The sequence below is a fragment of the Urocampus carinirostris genome, chromosome 15 (assembly GCF_059441175.1).
Source record: "Urocampus carinirostris isolate Australia breed hairy pipefish chromosome 15, RoL_Ucar_1.0, whole genome shotgun sequence".
NCBI classification, from domain to species: Eukaryota; Metazoa; Chordata; class Actinopteri; order Syngnathiformes; family Syngnathidae; genus Urocampus; species Urocampus carinirostris.
The window spans coordinates 30447560-30459633 of NC_142363.1; the positions used below are offsets into that span (position 1 = coordinate 30447560).

At 38.2% G+C, this 12074-nt stretch overlaps 1 protein-coding gene across 1 annotated transcript in view; it reads right to left on the bottom strand.

Annotated features, from left to right (window-relative positions):
- ehd4 (EH-domain containing 4) overlaps positions 1-12014 on the bottom strand; it is a 38879-nt gene extending 26865 nt beyond the window's left edge. The window contains exons 1-2 of the mRNA XM_088353773.1: positions 11852-12014; positions 8938-9305 (exon numbers count right to left, since the gene is read on the bottom strand). Coding sequence (XP_088209899.1) covers positions 8938-9305; positions 11852-11986 — 503 coding nt within the window. The 5' untranslated portion in view covers positions 11987-12014. The remainder of the gene's footprint in view (positions 1-8937; positions 9306-11851) is intronic.
- Between the last annotated feature and the right edge of the window lie 60 nt (positions 12015-12074).

A 12074-nucleotide genomic window follows, 5' to 3' on the forward strand; every position in this document is an offset into this window, starting at 1 on the left:
GTTTATTTTGGTGTGTATTGTGTTGTGTATATCGCAGTTTATTTGGTCATTTGTTTTGCTGTGTATTTTATTGTTTACTTTGTCGTGTATTTGGTCGAGTATTTTGTTTATCGGGTCGTGTTGTATGGCGTGCATTTTGTCATTTAGTGTGTTTTTTATGTTGTGGTTTATCGTGTCGTATAAAGTATATTGACGTTTATTTTGTTGTGTATGGTGTTGTGTATATCGTAGTGTATTTAGTCATTTGTTTTGCTGTGCATTTTATTGTTTATTTTGTCATGTATCTTGTCGAGTATTTTGTTTATGGTGTTGTGTAGTTTGGCGTGTATTTTGTCATTTAGTGTGTTTTATATGTATTCATTTTTCTTGTTTATCATGTCGTATATATTGTCGTTTATTTTGTCGTGTATTGTGTTGTGTATATCGCAGTTTATTTGGTCATTTGTTTTGCTGTGTATTTTATTGTTTATTTTGTCGTGTATCTGGTCGAGTATTTTGTTTATCGTGTCGTGTTGTATGGCGTAAATTTTGTCATTAGTGTGTTTTTTATGTTGTGGTTTATCGTGTTGTATGCAGTATATTGACATTTATTTTGTTGTGTATGGTGTTGTGTATATCGCAGTGTATTTGGTTATTCACCAAGCCAGCACACAGTGTCATATATTCTTTCTCCTCTGCAAAGAGTGACTGGAATCAATACCGCACTGATGAGCAGGGTGGCCACCAAAAACCAGATGAGACCCACGTGAATTCACAATAAATCGAGTCAGGAAACGAATGGAACTCTTAACTCGGACGGATTTTCTTATTTTTGCAACTGGAAACCAGCCAACAGATGAGCTACCTGCTAGCTAACATGCTAATACTAAACTGAAGGAGAAGCCTGCAGGTCACATGACCTGTCAAAAGGCGTCAATGACGTGGACATGCAGGGTCCCGTTCGCATATTTCTGTGTAATCCTCCCAGTTTCCCATGATTCACGGCATTCCACGGAGCAGGGTGGGGCCTCCTTGGTGTTGCGCACACACGCTAGCTGCTGCACAATAACAAAAGCGGCTCATATTTCTCCGAGGCTTGCAATGCTAGCTTAGATCGGCAGATTGCGTGGCCAATAATGTCACACACAGATTGGTATTTCTGCGCTTAGTCGGCGTAATACACAACAAAACAAATGACCAAATACACTACGATATACACAACACCATACACGACAAAATAAACGTCAATATACTGTATACGACACGACAAACCACAACATAAAAAACACACTAAATGACAAAATGCACGCCATACAACACGACACGATAAAATACTCGACCAGATACACGACAAAATAAACAATTAAATACACAGCAAAACAAATGACCAAATACACTACGATATACACAACACCATACACAACAAAATAAACGTCAATATACCGTATACGACACGATAAACCACAATATAAAAAACACACTAAATGACAAAATGCACGACATACAACACGACACGATAAACAAAATACTCGACCAGATACACAACAAAATAAACAATAAAATACACAGCAAAACAAATGACCAAATACACTGCGATATACACAACACAATACACAACAAAATAAACGACAATATATACGACATGATAAACAAGAAAAATGAATACATACAAAACACACTAAATGACAAAATACACGCCATACTACACAACACAATAAACAAAATACTCGACCACGTATGCGACAAAATAAACAATAAAATACACAACAAAACCAATGACCAAATACACTACGATATACACAACACCATACACGACAAAATAAACGTCAAAATACTGTATACGACACGATAAACCACAACATAAAAAACACACTAAATGACAAAATGCACGCCATACAACACGACAAGATGAACAAAATACTCGACCAGATACACGGCAAAATAAACAATAAAATACACAGTAAAACAAATGACCAAATACACTGCGATATACACAACACAATACACGACAAAATAAACGACAATATATACGACATGATAAACAAGAAAAATGAATACATACAAAACACACTAAATGACAAAATACACGCCATACTACACAACACAATAAACAAAATACTCGACCACGTATGCGACAAAATAAACAATAAAATACACAACAAAACAAATGACCAAATACACTACGATATACACAACACCATACACAACAAAATAAAGATCAATATACTGTATACGACACGATAAACCACAATATAAAAAACGCACTAAATGACAAAATGCACGACATACAACACGACACGATAAACAAAATACTCGACCAGATACACGACAAAATAAACAATAAAATACACAGCAAAACAAATGACCAAATACACTACGATATACACAACACCATACACAACAAAATAAACGTCAATATACTGTATACGACACGATAAACCACTACATAAAAAACACACTAAATGACAAAATACACGCCATACTACACAAAACGATAAACAAAATACTCGACCAGATACACAACAAAATAAATAATAAAATACACAACAAAACAAATGACCAAATACACTACGATATACACAACACAATACACAACAAAATAAACGACAATATATACGACATGATAAACAAGAAAAATGAATACATACAAAACACACTAAATGACAAAATACAGGCCATACTACATAACACGATAAACAACATACTCGACCAGATACACGACAAAATAAATAAACATGTTGTTTTGTTGTGTATTGTGTTGTGTATATCGCAGTGTATTTGGTCATTTGTTTTGCTGTGTATTTTATTGTTTATTTTGTCGTGTATCTGGTAGATTTTTTTCTCAATCTGAGAGTAAGCACATAAAACCACTTAATACTAATTAATAACCTAGTGAGAGTACTCCAACAAAAAAAACAAAAAAAAATGTGTCTGCAAATCTGGCCATAAATTGGATAAATAACTTCTTGAGAAAGAAAATTATACTGAGTGTTTGTACAAAAGTAACAAATGAATATGCTAAGTTGTATGATTTATTTTTATTTTTAGAGTAATTATATGCACATAGTACACACTTGTTTGTTTGTAACTTTGTCCCTTGTCGTTCTTTCTCTCGGGTTTGGACATGCGATCTGTTTTATGCTTCCTCGTTTGTTTGTTACTTTGTCCCATGTCATTCTTTCTCTCAGGTTTGGACATGTTATCTGTTTTGTGCCCCCTTGTTTGTTTGTTACTTTGTCCCTTGTCATTTTTTCTCTCAGGTTTGGATATGTTATCTGTTTTGTGCCCCCTTGTTGGTTTGTTACTTCGTCCCTTGTGATTCTTTCTCTCTGGTTTGGACAATGTTATCTGCTTTGTGCCCCCTTGTTTGTTTGCTATGTTGTTCCTTGTCATTCTTTCTCTCAGGTTTGGACATGTTATCTGCTTTGTGCCCCTTTGTTTGTTTGTTATGTTGTTCCGTGTCATTCTTTCTCTCAGGTTTGGACATGTTATCTGCTTTGTTCCCACTTGTTTGTTTGTTACTTCGTCCCTTGTCATTCTTTCTCTCAGGTTTGGATATGTTATCTGTTTTGTGTCCCCTTGTTTGTTTGTTACTTTGTCCCTTGTGATTCTTTCTCTCAGGTTTGGACATTCCCTTCGGGGATGAACAAAGTATCTATCTATCTATCTATCTATCTATCTATGTTATCTGTTTTGTGCCCCCTTGTTTGTTTGTTACTTTGTCCCTTGTCATTTTTTTTCTCAGGTTTGGTCATGTTATCTGTTTTGTGCCCTCTGGTTTGTTTGATACTTCGTTCCTGGTTTTGTTATCAAATACTATCCCATATTTTGAGCACGACTGCGTCCCAGCTCCTGTTTCCCTCACATGGGTCCGCCACTAAAACCTAACAAATAACATATAAAGGACGAACAAATGTCATTTTAAAAAAAACAAAAAAAACTCCTACCCTTACGTGAGGGAGGGAGGCGTGTGTGTGTCAATAGCACACATGACATTAAGGAAGCGCGGACAATGGGGGTTTTTAGCTCCGGGGGTTCATAAACCGTCCGTCATTGCAGAAAGGGAAAAAAGTGACACTTGAAGGTCTCCAAGGTTGAGCGTTGTAGAAAAAAAATGAAGAAAACGTGCACGTGCGCTGACAAATATTTCAAAATGTTTTCACAGCTGTGAGATGAAGATGGACTTGAGCAAATAGCCCTGGTCACATGACTCCCCCAAAAGCATCTTGCGCAACCTTATCATTTTTGATATTGAAATTCGGAGGTCGATTTCTATTGAGGACCAATTCTAATATCTGTAGGAATACATTTATAAATAATACCTGCCGTATACATGAATGTAAACATACATAACATAATACCTATGTAGATAATGGATATAAATGTACTTTATTCATACATGTGATTATTTTCGTCCTTTATTCTTAATATTTATTCTGCGTTTTGTCACAAGGAAATAGTATTCGAACGAGGGGGAGGGTCCAACTGGCTAAGCTAATGCTGTTCTTTACTGATAACCAAAAAGTGAAAAGCTGAGGCCACTGGGCCCCCTCCTCATTCGAATAACATTTTCTTGTGACAAAATGCACTAAAAAATACACGATTGAATGCATGATAAGATAAAAGACAAAATAAACCACAAAAACAAGCAATACACGACAAACTAAACAGCGAAATAAACGACTGAATACATGAAAAGAAATCCAGGACGAAATAAGCAAGAAAATTGACTACAAAATACACAATAAACGCCTAAATACACAACACGATAAAAAACAAACTAAACGACGAAATAGATGACGATGCACGGGACCTAATAATTAGAAAACAAATGACAAGATACACGACAAATACATGACGAACTAGACAACAAATGCATGACCAAATACAAAACAAAACAAATGACCATATACACTGCGATATACACAACACAATACACAACAAAATAAACGACAATATACTGTATACGACACAATAAACCACAAAAGAAATAACATGCACGCCAAACTACACGACACGACAAACAAAATACTCGACAAGATACACAACAAAATCAACAACAAAGTACACAACAAAACAAATGACCAAATACACTGCGATATACACAACACCATACACAACAAAATAAACGACAATGATACTGTATACGACACGATAAACAACAACAAAAACGACAACGTACAAAACACACTAAATGACAAAATACACGCCAAACTACACGACAGACAAAATACTCGACAAGATACACAACAAAATCAATAAAATACACAGCAAAACAAATGACCAAATACACTGCGATATACACAACACTATACACAACAAAATAAACGTCAATATATTGTATACGACACGATAAACCACAAAAAAATGACAACGTACAAAACACACTAAATGACAAAATACACGCCAAACTACACGACACAATAAACAAAATACTCTACAAGATACATGACAAAACCAACAATAAAATACACTACAAAACAAATGACCAAATACTCTGCGATATACACGACACCATACACAACAGAACAAACGACAATATACTGTATACGACACGATAAACCACAACAAGAATGACAACATACAAGCCAAACTACACAACACGACAAACAAAATACTCGACAATATACATGACAAAATACACAATAAAATAGACTACAAAACAAATGACCAAATACACTGTGATATACACAACACCATACACAACAAAATAAACGATAATATACTGTATACGACACGTTACACCACAACAAAAAATGACAACATACAAAACACACTAAATGACAAAATATACGCCAAACTACAAGACAAACAAAATACTAGACAAGATACACGACAAAATCAACAATAAAATACACTACAAAACAAATGACCAAATACACTGCGATATACACAACACCATACACAACAAAATAAACAACAATGATACTGTATACGACACGATAAACAACAAAATAAACGACAATGATACTGTATACGACACGATAAACAACAAAAAGGACAAAATACACACCAAACTACACGACACGACAAACAAAATACCCGACAAGATACACGACAAAATACACAAAAAAATACACTACCAAAAAAATAACCAAATACACTGCAATATACTCGACACCATACACAACACAATAAACGATAATATACCGTATACGACACGATAAACCACAACAAAAATGACAACGTACAAAACACACTAAATGACAAAATTCAAGCCAAACTACAAGACAAACAAAATACTCGACAAAATACACGACAAAATATACAATAAAATACACTACCAATCAAATGACCACATACACTACGATACACACAACACCATACACAACAAAATAACTGACACTGCAGAATAAGGAGGAAAATAAACGACAAATCAAACGACAAAATACACAACAAAATAAAACATTTATTTTGAAATAAAAGAATAAATAAATTGCACTTAGGTTGTATGCTTAGGTATTAAATCGTTTATTTACATGCAGGGTTGGGTAGGGTTACTTTAACTGGATTACTTTGAATCACTTTTGGATTACACTAATACCAAATATGCTAATAAGAGACAAAAGAAACTACATCATTTTTGCCGTTCCATGTATTTCGTTACTCCCCAAGCCTGCACAAAATTAAGTCATTTTATTCCTTTTTAGTTTCTTTTGTCTTTTATTAGTATATTTGGTATTGGAGTAATCCAAAAGTCATTGAAAGTAATCCAGTTAAAGTAACCCTACCCAACCCTGGGCACAGAGGATCCAAATCAGTCATCATGACACCATGCTATCAAGGCCACTTAGTTTGAATTTGTGATCACAAATCACTTCCTCCTCTCGAGTCCTCACGAATAAAATAGGACATTTCAAGTTTTCTTCGGACTCCGTCCCGCAAAACACGTTACTCGGTCGGGTTCGGGCTGGATTTTTTTAGGCCCGATCTAAGCTCTAATAGTTACAGATGCGGAAATGAAGCTTAAAGGCTATTGGCTGCATGCTACATGCAGGGTTGGGTAGGGTTACTTTAACTGGATTACTTTCAATGACGTTTGGATTACTCCAATACCAAACATGCTAATAAAAGACAAAAGAAACTAAATAGGAATCAAATGATGACTCACAACACGTGGTACAGCTTGCCAACATCATTTTTGCCGTTCCATGTGTTCCGTTACTCCCCAAGCCTGCACAAAATGTAGTCATTTTATTCATATCCAGCTCCAGACTTCCTGTGCGGAGTTTGTATGTTCTCCCCGTGCTTGCGTGGGTTTCCTCCGGGCACTCCGGTTTCCTCCCACATTCCAAAAACATGCATTTCAGGTGAATTGGCCGGTCCAAATTGTCCCTTGGTGTGAATGAGTGAGTTGTCTGTCCCCGTGTGCCCTGCCATTGGCTGGCAACCAGTTCAGGGTGTCCCCTGCCCACTGCCCGATAATTGCTGGGATGGGCTCCGGCACCCCCGCGATCCTACTGAGGATAAGCGGTGTAGCTGATGAGATGAGATGAGATATTTTGTATAATGTACAATACTGGGAGGTCGGTGGTTCGCGCCCCGGCCGAGTCATTCCTAAGACTTGAAAAGTGGTCGGCGGCGCCCTCTGTTGGCTGCGGCTGCATCGGCTCGCTACAACGGGTCAGGTGCAATCGACATTTCGTTCTGTGTACATTGTTACACAGAATGACAATACAAGGAAATTATTATTATTATTATTATTATATTGTTGTGAACTGAAAAATCTTGAAGCGATAACTGATTTGTATTACCAATAAACTGCGATGATTAAAACTGAATGAATATCTCATCTCATCTCATCAGCTACACCGCTTATCCTCAGTAGGGTCGCGGGGATGCTGGAGCCCATCCCAGCAATCATCGGGCAGTGGGCAGGGGACACCCTGAACTGGTTGCCAGCCAATCGCAGGGCACACGGGGACAGACAACTCACTCATTCACACCTAGGGACAATTTTGACCGGCCAATTCACCTGAAATGTATGTTTTTGGAAAGTGGGAGGAAACCCACGCAAGCACGGGGAGAACATACAAACTCCGCACAGGAAGTCTGGAGCTGGATTTGAACCCACGTAGGAGGTTCCCAAGACATGAACTGTGCCGCACATGCGCTAACCACTGCGCCGCCGTGCTGCCCCCTGTGATAATTATTAGCTTCTCTGCTGGCTTTAATCTCTACAAGGGGAATTAACATTTTCAGATTCAGATTCAGATTCAGATCTACTTTATTGTCATTCTAGTACACGTGTATACAGAACGAAATGTCGATGCATCTGACCCCCACAGTTTCCTTGAATGTACAGATATAAATAATGTTGTATTGTATTTTGGCTACGTATAGTATTTTACCATAGTGCCGATAGTGCAAGAAGAGTAGCTAACCAGATGCGCAAAATGGGCAGTCAGGTTAACAAGTCAGGTACACAGTAACATTAACACTGTAACAATAACGCTGTAATTACAATAGTGCAGAGAGCAATGTGCAAGGAGTGGCAAGCTATAAAAAAAACTGCCAGTAGTGCAAAAGTCAGATTAGCAGCCGTTTAGATTTAAGTTAACTATATGTTAGATTGACCATTTAACAGTCTAATGGCCAGGGGGACTAGACTAGACTACTTTTAGTACTTTTAGTATAACAGAAACAATAGATCTCTGTTGGGACCCATAGATTTTTGAGCATGCGAGTCCCCGGGACCCATCACTTTTCACAGCTAAAATGAACACTGTACAACCTGGTCATGTTTAAAATACAGGATTTCAATTTATATTTGATTTTAGGTTTATTTAATTTTTTTGGGTCCATTTTTCATCGATTGCGCATTTGACGAGGCGCGCCTTTCGGTGCCATTTTGCATTTCGACTCAGATTTGCGGAAGTCCACCAGATTTTTTTTTGCATGAGGCTTAAATGGTGAATCTAGAAATCTAGCTCAAATGGGGCTTCGGGTGCAACTCACCTGATGAAGGTGGTCTTCCCGGTGGAGTATTGTCCCACCAGCAGCACCATGGGTTTGCTCTGGAAGTCCGCAGGCTCCAGAGCGGGAGAGTGGAAGTCATGGAAGAGGTAAGTCTCCTCCAACGGGAGCAACTTCTTACTGTAAAGGCTTTGCAGCCCTTCGGTGACGGTTTGGTACATTTCTCCTTCCTTGTTGCGGCCGCCCTGCTCCTGCTTCACCCAGCTGAACATCACCGGCGCGGCGAGCAGGGAGAGCGCGACGAGAAGGACGCGAGAGCCGCTTGAGGGAGCGAGAGAAGTTTCGCTTCCTCTTTGCTTCTTTTCGCTTCTCGTTTGCAGGAGGAGGACGCGTTGGAGGGACTGGGCCACCTGTAAGAGAGGGGTGGTTTGTGTGCGGAATGGCTGTATGGGCCGGCTCTTTGGAGTGAACGACGGGAGTGGCGATAAAGAGCCGGTTTCCTTTCGGGAAACTCGCTCTTCTCTCACTCTCTCTCTCTCTCTCTCATTATTTTTCTCTCTTACTATTTCTCACTTTCTCTATCTCTCTTTCTGATTCAGATTCTCTCTCCCTCCCTCTCTTTTTCTTTTTCTCAGTTTGTTTTTCACACTCTCACATTCTCTCTCTCTCAGTCTCTCTCTATCTCTCTATTTCACATACTTACTCTCCTATCATAATTTTTCTCTCTCACTATTTCTCTCCTGCCTCTCTCTCTCTCAAACACCCTTTCATTATTTTTCTTTCTTACCATTTCTCACTTTCTCTATCTCTCTTTCTGATTCGGATTCTCTCTCCCTCCCTCTCCCTTTTGTTCACTCTCTTTTTCTTTCTCTCTCTCTTCATCTATCTTGTCTTTTCTCTGTCTTTATCTCTAGTGATCGCTCTTTCTCAGTCTCTATACCTCTCTTCCCTCTTCCTTTTCTTTTTTCTTTCTTTCTTACTCTTTTTCTCCATCTCTTTCTGCAGTTTTCCTTACTCTTTCTTTATTTTTTTTTCTGTCACTCTCTTTCTTTCTCTCTCTCTGTTTCTCTTTTCCACAGTCTCACATTCTCTTTCTCTTACTCTCTCTCTCTCTTTCACATACTCACTCACCTATCAATATTTTTCTCTCTCATTATTTCTCTCTCTCTCTATCTCTATCTCTCTTTCACCCTTTCATTATTTTTCTCTCTTACTATTTCTTACTTCCTCTATCTCTCTTTCTGATTCTGTAAGTCTCTATCTCTCCCTCCCTCTCCCTTTCGTCCCCTCTCTTTTTCTTTCTCTCTCTTCATCCATCTTGTATTTTCTCTGTCTTTGTCTCTATTTCTCTCTTCCCTCTTCCTTTTTTTCTTTCTTTCTTACTTTGTTTCTCTCTCTCTGTCTATTTCTGCAGCTCTCCTAACTCTTTCTTTGTTTTATTTCTGTCATTCTTTTTCTCTCTCTCTCTCTCTGTGTTTCTCTTTTTCACAGTCTCACATTTTTTTCTCTTACTCTCTCTATCTCAATCTCTCTCTATCTCTCTCTTTCACGTACTCACTCTCCTATCATTATTTTTTCTCTCTCACTATTTCTCTCCTCCCTCTCTCTCTCTCTCGCACACCCTTTCATTATTTTTCTCTCTTACTATTTCTCACTTCCTCTATCTCTCTTTCTGATTCTGTAAGTCTCTTTATCTCTCCCTCCCTCTCCCTTTCGCCCCCTCTCTTTTTCTTTCACTCTCTTCATCCATCTCGTATTTTCTCTGTCTTTATCTCCATTTTTCTCTTCCCTCTTCTTTTTTTCTTTAATACTTTTTTTCTCTCTCTCTCCATCTAATTCTGCAGCTCTCCTAACTCTTTTTGTTTTATTTCTGTCATTATTTTTCTCTCTCTGTTTCTGTTTTTCACAGTCTCACATTCTATTTCTCTTACTCTCTCTCTCAATCTCTCTCTCTCTCTCTTTCACGTACTCACTCTCCTATCATTATTTTTCTCTCTCACTATTTCTCTCCTCCCTCTCACACTCTCTCTCTCTTTGCTTTCTGTTTCTCCCTTTATATCACTATTTCTCTCTTTCTCTCTCTCCCTCTACCTTTATTTCCCTCTCTTTTTCTTTCTCTCACTCTATCCATCGCTCTTTCTCTTTTTGTGTACTTCTTGTTTTTTTTTCTGTCTTCATCAAATTGATCTCTCTCTGTTTCCCAGTCTTTCTCTCCTACACCATGTTTCTTTTTTCTGTTTTTCTCCCTTTCTCTCTTTCCATCTATTTCTCCATCTCTCCTTTCCCTTTCTTTATTTTTCTCACTCTTTCTCTTGCTTTCCTTCTCTTTATCCATTACTTTTTTTTCCCACTCTCATGTTCTCTCTCCCTTCCCTCCCTCTCTTTGTCTCTCTATTTTTCTCCTGCTGTCTCTCTTTACATTTTTTCTGTATTTCTCTCTCTTTATCTCTTCATGTCTATCTTTCTCTTTTTGATCCGCTTTCTCTCTCTTTCTCTTTTCTCTCTTTGCGTCTCTCTCTTTCTCCCTCTCCCATTCTCTCTTTCCCTCCATCTTTTTCTCCATCTCTTTCTCTTTTTTTCTTTATGTTATTCTGTTCCATATATTTCTCTATGCTTCTCTTTCCCTCTTTCTCTCATCCTCTTAGAATGGAGTCATATATATATATATATATATATATATATATATATATATATATATATATATATATATATATGGCGGATAATGTTTGATTATCATTATTATTGGTATCTGCATCGGCTCGCTACAACGGGTCAGGTGCAATCGACATTTCGTTCTGTGTACATTGTTACACAGAATGACAATACAAGGAAATTATTATTATTATTAATATGTCATTAAAATAAGACTTTTGGGAGCCGAAAGAATCGGCTCTTTTAGGTGAGCCAAGCCCAAAGTGCCGGTCCTCTAAAAAGAGCCGTAATCGCCATCACTAACCTGTGGACGCGGGCGCGCGTGCACGCGCGAACAGTGCCGCCTCTGTGTGATTGTCCTGCCGACGCGCGGACACGCGCGTCTACCTGCTGGAGGGGCAAAGATCCTATTGAGAGGACCTCCCACTCCCGTTTCCATCACGGCGGGCTTAAAATAAACAAACGGGGTGTTGTGTGTTGCATCATGCCCGTTTTTATGACTGCCACGTCGGTGACGCAGTTTCAAG